Here is a 19,442-nt window from a genome sequence, read left to right as displayed (position 1 = left end):
TTCTCACATACACTGTAATTTTTTTCATGTCGTTGAAATCAGAAAAGACAACACTTTTTTCGTCAAAAAAGATCCCACGTAAAATGTCCTAGATGATGTCGATTGTGCTTTATATTTAGGTGTTTCCGTATTTAGGTGTTTCCGATCTAGGTGATACCTCACTGCAGCCTGATATAGAATACTAAATAATCTGGCGTACATGTCGACCTCCGTTCTGTCCTCTCAATAACGCTAAAATCACCTGGTGTACTCGTCAATCAAACTGTTTGAATCCCGCATGGGACATTTTATTATAAACGGAAAAATGAACGTGTATGCAAATGAACATACTGCACTAAAATAAATTGAAGGCAAGAAATAGGACATGCAGCATAAATCGTAGCCGGAATTTTTTAATTAGAATATCGCAGCCCTACCCACATGGAAATAAACCACATGCCAAGCCCAGCTTGGGAAAATTACTTGAACTTATTACAGAATTTGTTATTATGCTACTTAATTGACAGAATTTGTTATTATGCTACCTAATCGAAAGTACAACTCACTAAACAAATGTAGTGAGTACCCGCATTGAAATAAACCACATGCTAAGCCCAGCTTGTAAAAATTACTCTAACTTATTACAGAATTTGTTATTATGCTACTTAATTGAAAGTATAACTCACTAAACAAATGTAGTGAGAAAATTGACCTTATACAGGATTTGTACCATGTAACGAACTTGTAGTACTTGTGAAGTACTACTCAAAAACGAATGTAGTGAGAAATCCGTTCTTAAAAAGTCTTATTCTGGAGCATATTGTTGAAATCTTAGAAAGAAATCGGGCGATTTGGTAGACACATATTGAGCACTTTTGTCACCTATTACGACATGCTGGACGAAAGCCAGAAGCTGAAAATCTTTCGGATACGATAGGTCCCAGGCATAATAGCATGCCATGATATTAATCAGCATATCAAAGACCGTATCATATTCTTGACACGAAATTCTGTGGCCATCAGCCAGAATCCAGCCCTGGATCTTCCCATTCTCGTGCTTTGCGACAATCAAATGCGGAGGTTGTGATCTTTTGCAGTGGATTTGAGTATCTTGAGCCTGAAATTGAAATATTTAAAAAAAATTCAAACAATGCATACGACTGTCAACAACAGGGGTAACATCTCTACACCAGTAATTCACCAAGTTATTTAGACACGCCACACAATAAGTGTAAAATTTCACGCCCCCTTATCGTCATGTCACAAAAGTTGATTGCATGGAACGTTATGACTAGTAATGAGAAAATTCTGAAGTACAAAATTCGGAGTATACACAGAACAATAACTATGAATTTTACGTAAATGGCGAGAAGCGAGAAAACTTTTTGTTGTTGACCACTGCTTTCCACCCCCCTTCATATGCTTTCATGCCCCTCAGTTTAAGAGAGAGAGATATGGTATTCTTTTTCGCCTGCACCATCGAGATGCTTAGACGACAGAGTTGCGATACGACCGCGAGGTCATCTAGTCTGCACCCAAGTTTGTTTTCTCCTCCATGCTATTCGTGATTGCTGAGCGCCTAGCAGGATAGCTGCGGATACCAATTTTCAAGTCTTTGGTATGACCCGGCCGGGGATCAAACCCATGACCTACCGACCGAGAAGCCGGACGCATTACCATTACACTATCTCGTTCACCACTGCCGCACAGTCAGCTGCATGTATCAGTGATTGACATCATTATATAAACTTAGTTATAATCGAGTACCTGTTCCACTGACAATGCAGATACTGTGGACTTCTTCTTAGAGTTCAGGCTGGCGTCGGTCTTCTTCCACTTTACTCTGCCATCGGCGAGTTGCGATTGTACTTTCAGCAGATTTTCCAGTTGATCATTCACACTGAACTGAAAAACAAAAAATCGAGAAGTTATTATCAATCAGTTCTAAATCATAATAGCTTTGCAAGTCCCAATTTACCCTAAATGTCTTATCCTATGTATGCATCATTTTTGTGTAATTAGTTCTCATCTCATCAATTGGTGCGATCAACTTCCAGAAATCTTCCCTGACCTGTAAAAATACGAGTTTTTCGAGTATTATATTAAGAACGGGCACTTTATTCTTTGTGGCCGTATAAAAGGCACATAATTCCTACCCCACATCATTCATGTTGGTGACATCAGAATGAGTGATACAGGAATACTAGTCTCGACCCTAATACTCAATTCAGAGTCAATACACTGACCCGCACTCGATATCGCAGAGGCCTAATGATAAATCATACATGCGTTCACTCACCAGTCTGATATCACCCAAGGAAGGGAACGTTTGCAGAATTTCATTGAGGGATCCCCTTCTTCGCTAGCTGAGCACGCCGGTGTCCGTACAATTGTTTGAAAAGAGTCACGATTTTCTGCCAGTTGCAGTCCCCGTTGTCGAATTCCTTTTGCAGCTGACGAGTCGCTTCTTTAACAGTCAACTTGAATCCACCTGAATGTGTAAATATTAGTAGGGACACAATACTCAAATGGCTTGGTGCTACCGCAAACAGGGTCTGGTCTAATTTCCTACCCACAACGCTCTTATGCCCATGAACAACGCAGGTCTACTTCTATTCCCACAGTACACACTACGCTGTAATTGAACCGGCGCACATCACCGGACTACTTCTATATAATCACAGTACAAACTCCGTTGTAATTAAACTGGCGCAAATCACCGGACTACTTCTATATACTCACAGTACAAACTACGTTGTAATCTAACTGGCGCAAATCACCGGACTACTTCTATATACTCACAGTACAAACTACGTTGTAATTAAACCGGCGCACGTCACAGGACTACTTCTATATACTCACAGTACAAACTATGTACTTATATACACACATTACATACTATTTAGTAATTTACCTGACACGGAGGCGTTTTTAAAGGAAGCAGGACGTTGTCTGAGCGCTCTCAATTTCTGAGACAGTTTCGTGTTGATATTTTTCTAGAAAAAAATGAGATAATCAGTGCAAATAATTTAGACCAATGAGACCAGTTTACTTTACCCAGGGGGGGTTCTGTAAGGTAGATCCTAAGCACGGATACTTTTCCACAAGTGCCTTCCCAAAACTTTCGATACGATGACTTATTGGTCATGTCACCATTGTTCAGGATGTGATTTACACACTGCTCCACTACGAGGTTGAAGACTTCATAAGCTGTACGTTGCTTCAGCGCTAGTTCAACTTTCACACTGAATTCCGGCAAGGGCATCGGAGGATCGAGGTGCTTGTTATGCATGGTGGCTGTTAATTGATGAAAATATGAGTTGGTGTCCTACTAGATACAGTGGTTCTAATACTTTTTAGATCGCGACTCAAATCTGACTTTTAGTGGTATCTCGCGACCCAAGCAACACACATCAAAATGAATGCATTTGGGTGCCGACCAATTATATCAATAACGAATGGTTTGGCCACCCAACGACGGTCAATTATCGCCACCGAACTTTTTGGCACCGCACTTTGCCCAGCCGTATGTTGGCCCAACGCCATATATTCATGTGTCCAAGCGTGGACGGGTTTTGGCCTCATAAACCGGCAACCGCTCGTTGTACAACTCTACACTAAAGCGTCTCAGGTCTCTGACGGTGTTTTCCAGAGAAACCAATGTTGATCAATCTCATCATGAAATCAAACCAATTTGTTTAATACAAAGGTCGGCACATTTTCATGATCAAGTCATGTTGTGGTGGCGACTTCTCCGCGTGTCTCGCTTATTGGCCGTGGTACCAAACTCAGTGACCTCTGATATGCTCAAACCAACTACAGTAAATCGCGCGAAAAGCGAAGATATTTTTGTTGTTGCAATGACCTCATATAATATTACATACATATTAAAAGACCGCTCTGGTACCGTCGCGCCACAAAATTATACCCTTCGCGACCTACGTTTGGGTCGCGACCCATTCTTCAAGAACTGAAGAACCACTGTACTAGAATAAGGAGATCTGTCGAGTTGTCGTCTTCGAGGAAGTATGGACTGCTGAGGCAGACAGGTTAGCTAAATTCATTGCAAAATTTTATCAAATACTTACTGGCATAGCTGCTTCTTAAGAAGCTAAATCACAACGGACTGACGGCTCTACGGGCACGGTGGTATCTAAATCGTCATTGACTGACGGCTCTACCGGCATGGTGGTATCTAAATCCTCATTAACCGACGCTTCTCCCGGCAAGGTGGTATCCGATTCAGCAATCGAGGCTGATTCATCGGATATATTGTTTCGACCTTGATTTGTTGACAGCTTTTTCCACAACTGAAACAACAAGACTTAGTTGCATGATCACATTTCAGTTGATTAGCTTCTTACTTCTTGCAGATTTAACAGATGGTGCGTCACACCAATGGTGAATATTTGCCAAAAGTCTTTATCACAAGCTTGCATGTATAAATCAGACTTGGATGGTCCTTGTGACGTTACAAGAAATGTTTTGTAATCCGATCTGAACTCCCAACGAAATGGGCACAGCCAACATAATTTTTCATTTGACATTTACGACACTCTAATATAATTATTTCTAGACAAAATGAAAAGAAAAACATTCTAGATCACAATTCGTAACACCATTCAACCCCCTACAAGATGCATCGATCACAACTGCTCACTAAATTGTGTAGATTACCAACGCTAGTAGGGCTGGGCGAAATCGAGTGCCATAGTGCATTGATGGATCACGACTCATGCTTCAAGTTGAGTATTCTAGGACCACGCATTATGACAACATAACAGAATGTAAATAGACAAGATTTAAAGCTTTTTACTATGTTTGGTACGCTGCAATACGGCCAATCAATGCTAACACAGTAGACATAAGTATCACAACTTCAATTCCCGTTGAAAAATTGATACTCATGGCGAAAGAGCGTCTCATACTTCGAAATATCGTCTTTTACCACTATACACTTAAATCAGTTTAACTCTTTCGACGCCGAGCTAAATTTGACGATTGTCTTCAAAACGCCGCGATTTTCACCAAATAACCCCTATTTCAACCGATCGTAACTTTGTCGTTAGTTACCGAGACGTACCTACGTCCGTACTGTAGCCGCGAACGATATCTATCTAATGATGCGTAACGTGCCTTGATTGATCCTGTCGTGTTGCTAGGACAGGCTTCGGTACGAACTGAAGTTTGGCTGATTTCAGGCGCGCTGCTGCCAAGGTATGGATTTTGTTGGTGTTTCTATGGTACTTATAGATTAGCTGTGACGTTGTAAATTTCACAGAATATTCTTATTATATTATATATTGATAATATATTATCCTTAAATCGTTAATTCCTTTTCAATGGCAATGCGGAGGTTCAGAACCGTCGTGAAATACTGCTGCCGACATGATCTTCGGCCGTCGATGCTTCAAGGTTATCATTGTGACGTCAAATCCGCAATAATGGCTCGAAAATTTGACTTCTGCTAGTACCGGTACTCAAGTTTGTTTTTCAGGCGCAGTAACATACCGACGGAGCCCATTTGTGTACGATTACAAGCAACGATCTGCACAAAAACATCATTATTTGTCTCCGTTGAGTCCTCGTCATCTCCCGATGCAATTTTACGTTTGAAAAACATGAATAAATACGTATATATTGGTGTGAAGTCTGTGTTGTCACAGTACATGTACTGACTTGGTGGCTTCAGTAGATCCGTATATAAACTTAACGCACGATGTGTCGCTAAAGATTGGTGATAATGATGTAAAATGTCTTCAGGTATTGGCATCTGTTGAAAATCATTACCGTCGTGGAAATATATATCAAATAAAGTTACTATTCCGAACAGGTAATCCAGCAAAATTGTTTCTTAGTAGCAAGTCTTGAATTTTGAATTCATTACCGCACAATGCCCCGACTGCCATGGACGCAAAACGGCATGTCAGATTTTCGAGACAAAAATACGCTCTCTCGATTTAGCGAACATATGGGGATACGCGGCGTTTTGAAGACAATCTCTAGCGAACATATGGGGATACGCGGCGTCGAAAGAGTTAATTGATACTCATTCAAAATCCGCGTACTATAAGCATTGTGCCCAGCCCTAATCGCTAGTTATGCAATGTTCCAAGTTTAAAGCGGAGAGCTATAGCTATAGCTGTTATAACAGCCTGGCATATTGCTTAAGCTATGCGTGAGCTATATACAGATTAGGATCGTACTTTATATCAGATATCTATATAACAGGGTACATTAATGCTGAAGCTATTTACCTACCTTCCAATTTCTTGATATGGCGCGATGCAACACCGTTACTCACCATGAAAGTTTTGAAATCTGCAGCACAATCAGTTCCTGTCATGTTCCCAGCACGTTGAATCACAAAAGAGCGAGACGGGCAACACAGAACTTACGCAAAGCGGAAAAAAAGAGAAATTTTCTCTATAGCGCCTAGCTTTTTTCGCGGCCATGCGCTGAAAGCTCTCCTTTGTGATGCCTCAAGCGGATAATTTCGCGATTCTGGGATCTCAAATTGACAGTGTAGTGTTAGGATTGTATTACCGGAACTCATCTTTATTTCTGGCTGGAGCTGTCTGTTCTTCCAAAGTACTTTGACCTGAAAAATCTTTTAGCATGGAAATTTTGACAAATTTTTACATGAAAAAGAACTTATTTTATCGAAATCTGGACCCATGAATATTTCTAGTATTAGTTACATCTCGTATTATGGTAGATATAATTAAAAATTGGTTGTAGTACAACGAAAGATACTTTCCTAGATTTTTGGGTAGAAAGTGTCTGTCCTAACTAAGTAGCTTGACAAGAATTAAGAAAGAATGTTCACCAGCTGCAGTTGTTGGCCGGCAACGCTGAAGTTGTGCGTACACTGCACTCTCTCTCTCTCATTATGACAAAGTTGTCTACATCGCAATTTTTCATCATACGGTTTCTAATAGAAGAACCAATGCCCACGCAGTCTTGCTTCAGTTAGGATAGACTGGATAGTGCAATAGGCTACGTTAAGTATTTGTTTCATTTGATAGTTTATGATTCACAATGAGCAGATGATGGTCCGTCTACAACGGTACGACTATAAAGTAGGATACAAGATGTAAATTGTAAAATGATAAGTTCCCCGACAGTGCAATCATCTATGATACAAACGAAATGCAAGTTGCCAACAAAATTTTGATTTTGTAAATAATTTTGGCAATTTTTGACCTAACGGTTGACCTATTTTGACATGTCAAAAAATCGCTTTAGCTAACCCCTTACCACTTGGAATAAACAGTACAGTGTAAAATGTGTTGCAGTGGAAAAACAATCAAAACCGTTGCATGACTGTCATACCGGCATTCAATTACTGACATTGCAGTACTTGTCAACAATGGACCACAATATCGCATACATAGTGATATTTCAGTGTGTATAGAGAGAACATCCCTTTATCCATTATATGTCAAAAAAGTTATTTTTATAGCAGCTTCCCATCGGTACCGTAGTACTGGACCTGGTCGCAGTCTGGTATATTATCAGATTCGAAGTTCGATCATCCAGCAATAATATCAGACGAATCATATACTACAAAACATCTAAAGAACATTCATATGAATAAGGGATATCAGTAGCCTACTAAAACATCTAAAACAAACAACGTTACTGCAATGTCAAAGCGAGTTCATTTTATGACTATTCTCACATTACATACATTCAATAACATTTACCGCATGTCCATACCTTACAGTACATGGATGTTATGATCCTTTACGCCATCAGGTAGTAGAAACTGCTTCAATATATCCATTTCGCCTAAGTTTTTCGTGTACCCTACTCTCTGCCTGAAGCCTGACGAACCACCAATTCAAATCCAAACTGAAATCGAGCGCGCTCTACCGTAACGAAGGTCGTGACCCCTCTGTGTCACAGGGAAATATGTATATTTCATTGAAATATTACCCTTAAACTTAGTGTTGAGTCAAGTGAGTAATATTATTTTACATATAACATGATTTAGTGTGATCTCCAAACGTACCGATGGTTTATGAATGCAAAATTGATGATAAATTACCAAGTATGAATTTTTTTGAAAATAAGCCGCAGTGGCGAAGTGTTACATGTAAACGGAGAAATACGAAGAAGCGTTGCGAAGATAATGGTCCAATGCGTTTATATGCCCGAAAAGTGTGTCTGTATGCAGAAAAAAGTGTTATGAAGTGTTCAATGCGACCTTGCGGATTTACAGTGCAGAGCCCTTATCCGGTTTGCTAATGTGAATGTCTGGATTTTGTCGCAATGCTTTTATGGCACGAAAACATTCCTTCGTCATTTAAAAATTTTCCGAATCAATAGGATATCCACAATAGGCATGTGCCAAATCACTCAATCTTGCTTTGAGGGCAGGCAAATTATCAGCGGAGTTCGCTTTGCGATGATATAGTTGAGCCATTAACACTTCAAATTCTGCGAATACCTCTTCACTTTTTATGGTAGTAGGTGGTAAACAAAAGTTGATACCATGAGACAGTACAAACTCTTCAGTAGACGTGAGCTTGTAGTCCGATAAGTTAACAATATTTTTCCCGTCAGGACTAGCATTGTTACCAAAGCGTTGGGTAATAAGACGGCTCAAGTTCCGTTCATTCTTAGCCAAGTTCTCTTTTTCCTTTATGGTAGGCCTATCTATAGATGCCAGGTACCGGGTGAACCGAATCAAATCAAAGAATGATAAAAATCCACGAATTTCCTTCTGTAGTGACCGACACATACGATGTATGGTAGCAAGCAACTTGTTGTTCTTGTCGATTTCATCATATATAAATGCACGCTCAATGGGGTGAGGCGTGCTCGAGACCTCTCTATCCTACCTTTGATAAACTTCGGCAACGTCTTTTTGGCGATGCAAGCCTTCAAAAAGGCTGTTGCAGATAAAGCAGTTCTCAATCTTCCCCGACTCTTTATCAGCGTATTGATGGTATTTAGCTGCTGCTTGTTGTACCGTTTTCGGAAGTATTTGAAGAGACTCTTTGGGGTACAGAACTTTAATATACATTTTAATAATATATTCATAATAAAATATATTAAAACCCGAAGCTTTTCGAGCTGACACTTTTCAAGGGCAATCGTCAGCATATGGAGGATTTCAAAAACATGCATCTAGCTACATTGCAAACAACCAAGTATGACGTCATAGAAACAAACAACATGAAATACAAGCATACCGCGAGCGCAGCTAGTGGCCAATTTTTAGATTCTCTAAAAATTCCTTCTGCTGACACAAGCGCGGTCGGTGGATTTTAATATAAGTCGATTCCAGTGCAGACAGATGGAAATTAGTGCGGCCTCTGCCTAATATAGAAAATCTTTCATCGCGGTAGTTTTAGCGCAAGTTGCATTCTCAGCCAAATGCTTGCCGATGGCAGAGTTCATAGCCATGGCCTGATTACGTTCTAGTAATCGCAGATCAGTTAAAGCTGCGTCTTCGCGAGAGTCCAATGTGCGTGATCTAATAACGCTAGGAACATGTTGTTTGATGCGTTCCTGCAAGCGCTGAGTTGTTCTTCCCACGTACCGACAATCACAGTGGCACTTGAAATCATAGACTATATTGCTTTGTTGAGAAGCAGGAAGAACATCTTTGCGCGTTGCAGGAAGCATTTGTTTGGTGGTAAACACAACATTAGTTTTTACATTATCGTAACAGCGATTTGCAGCAGAAATCAATTGCTTTTCAAACCGGGAAGAGATGGGGCCCAGCCACGGTAAATGTATATATAGATTTTCCACAATACTATTTTCCACTGAGGAAGACTTGAAACCTTGATTGGCCGTGTCGCAGCATAATAGACATAGTACCAAGCGTGGTCGTTCCGTCACGCAAAGAGCGAATGGTGTGTTACGTCATAGTCGCCCCAGACGATTCTATTCAATCATTATATGTAGTACAATGACAATCACATTGTGTACGTACTACGCATCAGAGATGGTGTGAAGGTGAACTTGAAGTTCACATTCCCGTTTTTTGTGTGAAACTCGGAAATTTAGAGGTTCATGTTCACAAGGTAACCTTGGTAGGTTCTGCACTGTGAACCTTTTTCACATATCACAATTTTTCAAATCATTATAACATCTTTGGTCGACATTCTTTGCATTTCAACTGCGAGCCACTCTATTCACGGCGCTGCCTATAAAAATCAACACTAAGCGAGCATGCACCTTGACAATCTGAAAAGTTTGTTACAAGAGTTTGTTTGAAATTTCCCGCTTTTCCGTTTATGAATTTAGTGACGGTCTGCTCGGTGGCGTAGCAGCCACCTGGCGCCTATGGTTCTGCGCCATGGGGAGCAGGCTGCAAGGGGGCGGCAAATGTGAGGTGATGACCTTTTTTAGTCAACACTACAGAAGTACAGAAAAAGGTAGGTAAGGCTGTAATTGTGTTGTACTCATCAAGAAGGAAATTTGTTTATGGTAGGACTAAGTTTGAGCGAATACAATATATTTCCACCACACCAGGCTCAGACTTGGACAAGTAGATAATTCACGTTCAGTTGAATGATGTCGGTTGCCCTTAAACGGAACGGACGATTGCCCAATTCCACAATCTACGTTCACCGGTGCGGGTTTCAAGATTAGTTTCATTCAGTCTATTCAGTTTTCGTCTTTCGACGTTTGACGAGCAATCGCTTCGATTGACTGCCGTATTAAAGATCGTTGCAAAGACGGATGTTTAATACGCCTCAGATGTCGACGATGGTTACCTTCTCGGATATAAACGTTAACTTCTCGGATATCAACGAAGTTTTGCGACAGTAACAAGATTCTCCCGACAACTATAGCTGTCATCAAGCACTTGAGTAAAACGTTCGCGTTGGAGCCGCATTCGATTTTTCGTCACACCAACGTTCTGAGCACTTGTAGAACTGCTCGATGCCTCTCTACTATTTATGGGTGATTTATTCTCGTCACTAGCAGATTTGGTGGACGCCTCTGTATGATTGCATTTGATTTATTCTTATCACAGTGCGTACAACAGGAACTGTAGCCGTAGCGTCGACTCCAATCAAGCAATATACCAGCGTGTCTTGCAACAAGTCGTTGCATCGACCCCTACATTTACGTCTGCTACAAGCCTTGTTTTTCAATTCACCACCGAGTCAAAGTAAAGAAGCAGAGTATCGAGTCGATTCATTTGAGTGCGATACGAGGGTCAAATCATACGAGTTGGACAAGTCGTGCGCAATGACGCAAGTCTGAGTCAAGTCAATAGACCACTTGACTCAAGTCGAGTCGAATCATTTTCCATTTCTAAGAAAATGATTCGAGCCAAGTCGAGTCACCAAATAATCACGACTAGAGTTGAGTCATGACTCGAGTCATTACAACCCTGTCTCCATTTCATTTAGAGTTTCCACTGTAACTTCATTAGTGATTCTGATTACTTTAACACAGGAAAGTCACATCTTGAATGTCACGATTGTGTTGTAACCAGAGGTGATCAGTAACGAAGTACTTCTACTTTTTCGAAGTACTCAAGTAGTTTTCCTCTACTTCTGGTACTTACTCAAGTAGATATGATTTTCGCTACTTCTACTTCGTAATTTTTTGTGATCTACTTACTTACTTTTCGCTATTTTCAATTTGTCAAGTAGAATTAGTTTAATCCTTTAATCAGGAAGATAGGTTGAGGAATTTCGGGGCTGTTTTCACGGAGTATCAACATTTAATTTTCATAAAACTTGAGTAAAGCTCAAAATTTTCGTCGCGCTTCGCGCTCAGTGGATACGGAGTAACCAGTATGATTTCACGAAAGTATCGGTGAATATAATTTGGGTAGAGAGTTGGCGTAGTTCCGTTCTCACCGCATTGTCGCCCTCTGCCCATATGGAATATTTCAACACAGTATATATGGCTCATCATAACGTTTGAAACTGATGTTTCGCAAGCTAGCATTTATTTAACATATCGTAATCTTGCAGTCCATGGCGTGTCCTAATCTGAAAAAGTGAATTCTGACTTTTTTAGTTTTAGAGCTGTTTTAGCATACCACCTTTGCAACTTTCTGTCTTCAGAAATGAAATACATATTGCGCTTTTAGAAGTAGTATTTATATTTCACTTTCAACTCCCAGTATCATTTACTTTGAGCTCTAATTATTATCAGTTCTTTTGTCTCGATAACATACATGTTGAAGCATAAAAGTAAGTGTAGTAATGCCTTTATTTCCGGAAATAAAGCTTCACAATATGGCATTTTTACGATCCACCATATTTTTTATTCACTTACTAATCGCGCAAAGTGTTCACACCGTATCCTATACAACTTCTCCGTATTGCTCTTCGACTAAACGACGGGCCTCATAATATGGGGGAGGGCGCCATACCATGATATTTTCTAGACCGGGCTGCTCGATCAAACAGAGGATTAGTATCGCATTTTCATATCAATACCATCATTTTCATCCCATGATGCGGACGAATGCTTATGCTGTCGAAAATTGAATACCTCCTGGGATGCATTAATATGAATCAAGCTCGTCACCTTTCGCAAAGCTCAATTTGCACCTTTTGACAATCGATGCGAACGAATTTCGATCGTTTTCACAACTACTTACTTACTTGAGTAGATTTAAAGGCAGTCAATTCTACTTCTACTTCAAGTAGTTTTAGGTTGCTTATGAAAAAAGTACTTCTACTCGTACTTGAGTAGATTTTTACGTCGATACTTCTACTTCTACTTGAGTAGCTGTCTTGACTACTTTGACCACCTCTGGTTGTAACATGCAGTATTGAATAGTCGGACTGGCGGGTGCGGGGGTCTGGGGGTCGCCACGTCCCAGTGTTTGCGATTGCGCAAGTTTTACAATCCTTTATTTGATAACGTTTTGAGAGGAATCAGATCGTCTTTTAACTGTCCTTATTTGTATTTCATGTTTGTACTAATTGTATTTGTTCGATTTCAGTGATTTGATTACTGTTTTGAATTGTCTTCTTCGCTTGTATAAATTGCCCTCGTTACCGTTGTCTCGCCCTCAATTCCATCGAGCAACGGACGAGCGAGCACCATTGCGAATCTCGCTTGCATTCTCATTTTTGTATTTGTAACGACGAATTCTCAAGTCTACATTATTCTTCGACTGGGGTCATTGGGTTGGATTGAGAAGAATACGAGAACGATACGCAAGGTTTGCCTAGTCCACAGTAGCAGATTTTAGCTGAGCAGACAGGATTCGACGCCTGGTAAATCGGCACTCATTGACAACAGTGCCGCGTCGAAACACCACCCTTTTAGGTATGAATACATACTCGTTTCGCTAAAGAGTGTTGCCTCCCCTTTCGCACTTGTCACATCGAGCTTCCACAACACGACATAGACTTCCTGGTGGCTCTTGAAGACCTTCACAGATACAGGCACAGATACAGCCTTTCCTGAGCATGACAACCTTTCATTATTATGATACCGTATCTTCCTACTGGTAGCACGATCCACCTCTAGGCTTTTAGGCTTGATGTGGTAGGATGAAGTAGGTCTGGGGGGATATGTGGTACTGATGGATCAAAAATTGCAAACTGATCTCTGGCCCCCAAATCTTCAGCCAAGAATAGCGGATCTAATAATAGTCGGTTCAACAGCTATAGCACTTAGATATAGATCATTGGTACGAAAAGAATATTCTGATGATGATGACCGCCGACGGTAAAAATGATGAAAGACGATGTAGTCCTGGTTAAAGATATTCTGGGTCCGTATATGACAGGGGTTCGAAGCCTATTACGCCAAATGAGGTTTGAATATGTTATATCCGTGCTTTTTCCCGGTATTCTTTGACTCTGATTTATACCGATAACCCCCCACTGAAGTCAAGTCAAGGGAAATACTTCAAAATAAGGAAGCTGCAAATCTTATTCAAATGTCATATGTCATCTTTATCATTCCAAGTCTCATTTGTGCAATCTACAAATACAACCAAACATTGAAACACCATACACATATATACAGTACACATACGTATCGTAGAGTCACTGAAATAGTATGAATGCATTTGTTTGACTGTCAAACTTGATTGCCAAACTTCTGCATGTAAATTTTCCAAACCCGTGTGAAGAGAATGACTTATTTTACATGCATGGATTCGTTACCTAAATTAGTGGTTCCTAGCCTTTGCGGCTCCGCCCACGACACCGACCCACGAAAGCGAATCGAATGGCATTTGAACACGCTTTCAAAAGAAAAGGGTCAATATGAGTGATTTAAATTTGCCAGAATGCCAGTGGATTTCACAATCGACGACAGCTCTGATTTTGTTTATCTGCAGCTAGTGGGTCCAATGTGGCGATAAAAGTACAATGTCACTGGCAGTGTGTTGCTTATACGCACTTTGTTCCATAGTTTCAGTCGCTAAACGTTACCATTCCATTAACACCTGTTTGATACGGATCGGAATCAGATATGACAAGATTTTAAATACTGACATCGACACTATTCCGTCTAGGTTTTTAAACATTCAAAACCAATTAGGATTACGTTAAATGACTAAAAAACATCTACATTTCGGATTCAAGTGTCATATGGTTATATTTTTTCTGGATCCAAACATTTTCCCTTCCATAGCCATAACTTTAAATATTAGCAGATTTTGGCAATATCTTGACCAATGATGTTATTTGGCTGTAGTAATGGCGTCAGGAGACAGCCTCTGGTTTGTTGATTTTCAGAAATGCTGCTAACCGTCTTTTTGTGTCATAGAGCAAGAGATTAATTGGGTTGGTTCATCCATCGTAACGTAGAAGTAGGAATTGGATAATTGCAGCTGCGTGAAAGCGATTCGCTTGGCTCGACATTAACTAACGCGACAATACAGCCCGTTGAGAAGAAATCAAATAAAATGCGTCTAGTTCTTAGTCTTGCTTCCGCTGGTTTGAAGAATAATGAGAATACATATCGAATTCGCAGTTCGTGTAAACAGATAGTTTTTTGACGTCATAGTCTACACGCCAGCTTTCGTAACTTTACCACAGGCAACATAACCTCAGTAAATCTTACAAAGATACTGCGACTATCGCATACCATTTTTGTATTGCATCGCATTGACTACTCACGCATTTATGACAAAATGGAATCATTCCGACCATGGCCTACTAAAAACACGGCCTTACAGTCTGCCTATTGACCTGAAAATTAAGAGGCCAGTTCTGAAAAAGTGTAAATGTCACGGTTATACCTACACAGATGGTAAGTAGCGCGCAAGTCAAAATCACAGTGGATTCTGACTAGGATTTATTGTGTTAAGATGATGGAGTATCGTTTTAACAAGGAAATAATTATTTTAGTCCAAAAAGAGCTGCCAGTCAGGTGGACAATCCACGGATATTACTGCAAAAACTCGTGCGGATGAATACAGTTGTTGTAGTTGTTGTTGTTGAAGTCAAGAGTAGACATTTGTAGTTGTTCGGGTTGAGCTGTGTGGTGCTGGTCGTCGCATTGCACTTGTTTCTTTCGCTATCTAGGGTATATTCACGAGCTGAGGGTCAGTATTATCATTTGATAGTTTAGTTAGCAATCAGGTTACGGTTCTTCGATAATGCCAGCGGTTCAAGTTGACGCGAATAACGTCGTGTTCGAACGGCTCCATTGTAGTATGATAATCTGCTTGCTCGCTAACATAGTCTTGGATATGGTAGTCTATTTTGACGAATTGTATAGCTGGTAGCGTTGGTTCTAAGACATATATAATGACGAAGGCATGTTCATTTAACTGCTTCTATAGAATTTCATTAATTGTTGCAAGGCTTGGATAGGGTGCTGTACCTGAACAATATTTTGCTTCAGTGATGTATAATTTGTTAATATTCATTTTCTAGTGTAGTTAATAGGCGATGGTTCTTGAGTGTCGCGTGGTTGGGTGTACTTCTGGATATACTACTGCCAAATCTGCCAAAGTCTCAAGCAGGGGATCAGCATGTTGTATACTATGATGAGCTATGTTTGGAAGGCTTTCCGAAAATCAAGAATGCCATAAAAATTGACAGTCAATTGAGGGTGCAGATTAGGGCTGGGCACAATGATTCGAGTACTCGAATCTGAATCGAGTATTAATTTTAATGATTCGAGTCGAGTAGTAAAAGACGATTTTTTCGAGTACTAAAATTATACGCTCCTCGCAACTAAAAGTTAATTTACTAACGAGAGTTATAGTTTTGATACTCTTTTCCAATGAGGAAGTCTTGAAATCTTGATTGGCCGTATCGCAGCATACGAGACATAGTACAAAGCTAGGAACGTTACTGGAAATAACACATTTCCGAAGTCATGATCATCCCACAACATTGTCAAGAAGTGCAATGAAATCGGGACGGTCAAAAAAATACCAAAGTATCTTGAATGTGACGGATAAGACGCATTATGTTCTTCGTGGTGGTATAAATGGTACATATTTGAACTTTGACATAGTACACTAGGTTGTGACGTCATAATGAGTGATACTCGAATACTCGACTCGACTCGAAGCATTTTACGTGATTCAGAATCGAATCACCCAGGTACTCGATTTTGCCCAGCCCTAGTGCAGATGCAATACAATGGGATACGTGTGCCTTTACCAACATGGTTCTGCACAAGCAGAAATACTCTGCTCAAAAGGAAATGCGAGCTACTAAACTTCCCAAGCTATTTGGATAGTCTAACTGATCCGGATCCCGAAGTAGATATTTTAGAGGAGCTGCATAATCCAAGATACCACAAGGCTGGCAATACTCTGGCAATATGATCCGGTACTGCTTGCTTTTGCGTTCTATTCCTTGCCAAGCGTACAAGACACGTTTGGAAACGTTCCATATGCCATCTTTGAGCTGTTTACGAACAAGACTAAAGGGACTATTGATTTTTCGAAGGCCATGGAAATTTCTGAGGATGTTATCATGATGGTGGATGAAAAATGAAATGTATCTGCAAAAAAGTCTGCAATATCATGGTGGCAAATATTATGGTGCTGATGAAGATGGAAATCTTTACAAAGGCGTCATATTGATTATGTTCAAGGGACTTGAAAATCACTTCCGTTAGTCCTACAAATTTTACCAGAAACACAATTTTAAGGTACCTGGTTAGCGAAAAAGCTGTCTGATTGCATCACGAAAATCTTGGATCTAGGATTTAATATGAGAGGTATTGTTTCTGACAACCACAGTACCAACGTTCGTGCTTTCAATATACTGTCATCGCAGTTTGGTTCAAACTCCGAGTTGTTCATCAATCATCCAAGTTGCAAGACAAAAATCTATCTATTTCATGACAACGTTCATTTGGTGAAGAACATTCGCAACAATCTACTGAATGCTGGGAGATTTTCCTTCCATCATTCTATATTAAAGGTGGCGATATATCCATAATTAGCCCTGCTGGTTATATTGCATGGCAATTGGAGTGTAATTTGCGAATGGCTCCAAAGCTAACAAAAAAAGCACTACATCCTGGCCACAACAAGCAGAACGTCAACCTGGCACTGGCTATCGTTGATGAAAAAACCATAGCAGCTTGCTCCAAATACTTCCAGATAAGGCGGATACCTCAAAGTCATATATATGTGACGGTGGAGTGTTGTGAACAGCAAGCAGAGAGGTCTTGGTAATGCTGTCATTCTGCGGACTGCACCGAGTGTAGCTTATCCCGCACGACTGATGAAACCGAAGAGGAATATGATGAATATTTCAGTTTGGTGGATAGGGGACGGTTGACTGTACCTGCCGTTGAAGTGGCCCATTTTGTATTTGATTCCTTCGCAGTTCTAGTTTTGGCTAAAACTGTTCCTCTGCGCCGTGCAGCATTACGTGTGTTGAAAGTTGTGTTAGGTAAATCCCGAATTGGTTGCAATGCACATAGTGAAAATTGTACAAATGTCGCGTTCAAGAAAATTGTGAACATATTTTACAATAATCAGCAAAAATTTGCAAATTCCTCACTCAGGGAAGACTCAGTTCGCCAATTTAAAGCGAGGCAAAGGCAAAAGAAGTTATAGTCCTGTAAGGCTGTGATATTTGTTTCCTAAGGCTCTAACTCAAGAGTTTCTGCACCTATTTTTCTTTGATTATGCAAATTTCGTTCTTAATTTTTTCGTTATATATTGCTGCAATAGACTATTTTTTACATACATTCTGCACCGGTGTGTTAGTAGAGTACCAGAGACAGGTAGCATTATAAAAATATCGCATTTCTGACCAATTGAGTGCACAGCTGGTAAGGGTTGGAAAGTAGACTTTAGGCCTCTTAATTTTCAGGTCAATAGGCAGACTGTAAGGCCGTGTTTTTAGTAGGCCATGTTCCGACGTACTGCGCAAAATAAAGTAAGACCACGGGACTCGTCAACTCTTTGGAAATACGACGGCTCGGTTGTATCGTTGCAGAACTGATGCAATAATGGATGCATTTCGTAACAAACGAATGAGCTTACACTTGTGCCACAGATAATGGTCTGGTTGAAGTGTCACTTGGCATCATGTAATAATATTGTGTCAACATCAAGCTGGATACTCTGTATAGTCGCATATATTTTATGTTCTTAATGACTTCACTCTATTTTCGTTTAAATCACATTTCGTTATCGTCTAACGCTACGATATGGTATAATATATTAACAAGAGTTACAGTTCCGCCGGCGCTTACAGCAGCATGCGTCTGCTTGGCAGTCATTCGTTACTAAATAAATGGAAGCGTGCAGGCATTGCTTTACGGGTAGTTGAAAGTGAACAATTCTAATCCAGATGTAAAGCGAATCAATCGATTTGCGTCTCAGCGTTGCTACTTAAAAAGGGGAATATTACGAATATCTAATTGCTCGTGATCACTGGTGAATTTACACATAGGATAGGAACGTGTGGACTGTGCATTGAGCATTGTGCGGTGCACGCTCAACAATTACCACGGTACGCATATAACTAACAAAGCGCTAGAAAAGTCAGAGAATTGCGTTCAACAAAACAGTGTTCAGTCCCATTCAATGTGTGGTGCATGCATCGGAGACTTAAAACTGTTTTGTTCTGAAATTAGGACTATTGTAATACTAATTACAATAATTTTTTCACCGAACATTTTCATTTATATATTCTGTTCATTTTATGGATTCATAACGTGTATAAGATGTATCGGCCGGCTACTGGGAGCATTGCAAACGTTTACCACGTTTCCGTCGCAACGATGTTGGTGGAGACTTTGAACATATTACATTTATTTAGACTTTTAATGAGTCTACGAATTGTTCAGAAAAAACCAGAGATGGAAGCGGGCCGGGTGAGCCGGACCCGAACCCGGCCCGAACCCGACAAGTTCAGCCCGAACCCGGCCCGAACCCGGCGGTCGAGTTTTGAGCCCGTTTCGGCCCGAAACCAAGTTCAAATAGCAATTTTCAACTGTTGCGAGCAAATAAGCTGATATACGATTCAAATTTCGAGCTTTTCAATGCTCTCACTTTGTTTTCTTTCGATAGCAATCTT

General features: G+C 40.3%; 2 protein-coding genes and 2 long non-coding RNA genes across 9 annotated transcripts in view; 3 read left to right on the top strand and 1 right to left on the bottom strand.

Moving 5' to 3' along the window:
* Positions 1-19,442, top strand: part of LOC145447147 (uncharacterized) — a 286,300-nt gene that overhangs the window by 159,987 nt on the left and 106,871 nt on the right. The window lies entirely within an intron of this gene.
* Positions 1-19,442, top strand: part of LOC145447125 (uncharacterized) — a 469,805-nt gene that overhangs the window by 356,249 nt on the left and 94,114 nt on the right. The window lies entirely within an intron of this gene.
* LOC145446515 (uncharacterized) lies at positions 263-6,511 on the bottom strand. 6 transcript variants are annotated; one of them, XM_080324835.1, is made up of 8 exons: positions 6,284-6,511; positions 4,068-4,289; positions 3,037-3,276; positions 2,894-2,975; positions 2,279-2,470; positions 1,958-2,050; positions 1,747-1,884; positions 263-1,096 (listed from the first exon to the last, which is right to left on the bottom strand). In XM_080324835.1, exons 3-4 carry the CDS (start codon positions 3,269-3,271, stop codon positions 2,911-2,913), a joined length of 300 nt encoding a protein of 99 aa, XP_080180961.1. In that variant the 5' UTR covers positions 3,272-3,276; positions 4,068-4,289; positions 6,284-6,511; the 3' UTR covers positions 263-1,096; positions 1,747-1,884; positions 1,958-2,050; positions 2,279-2,470; positions 2,894-2,910. The 6 variants fall into 5 exon arrangements, with proteins under 6 accessions (XP_080180963.1, XP_080180961.1, XP_080180964.1 ...); XM_080324837.1 differs by having other exon boundaries at positions 6,241-6,511; XM_080324832.1 differs by lacking the exon at positions 6,284-6,511 and adding an exon at positions 4,344-4,783.
* Positions 5,047-5,999, top strand: LOC145446516 (uncharacterized). The gene is made up of 2 exons (XR_013917299.1): positions 5,047-5,196; positions 5,477-5,999. It is a non-coding gene; the product is annotated as an uncharacterized LOC145446516 (long non-coding RNA).

The sequence above is a fragment of the Botryllus schlosseri genome, chromosome 9 (genome assembly GCF_051294905.1).
Source record: "Botryllus schlosseri isolate E-star chromosome 9, Bs_hap1, whole genome shotgun sequence".
Lineage (NCBI taxonomy): Eukaryota > Metazoa > Chordata > Ascidiacea > Stolidobranchia > Styelidae > Botryllus > Botryllus schlosseri.
This window is presented reverse-complemented; position numbering and strand designations above follow the sequence as displayed.

Excerpts from the sequence above, each read along its gene's own strand:
- LOC145446515 (XM_080324832.1), bottom strand. The coding sequence starts at position 4,526 with ATGTCAAATGAAAAATTATGTTGGCTGTGCCCATTTCGTTGGGAGTTC. Across the intron at positions 4,290-4,343 it reads ATCTGTTAAATCTGCAAGAA|TTGTGGAAAAAGCTGTCAAC; the intron begins GTAAGAAGCTAA and ends TTGTTGTTTCAG.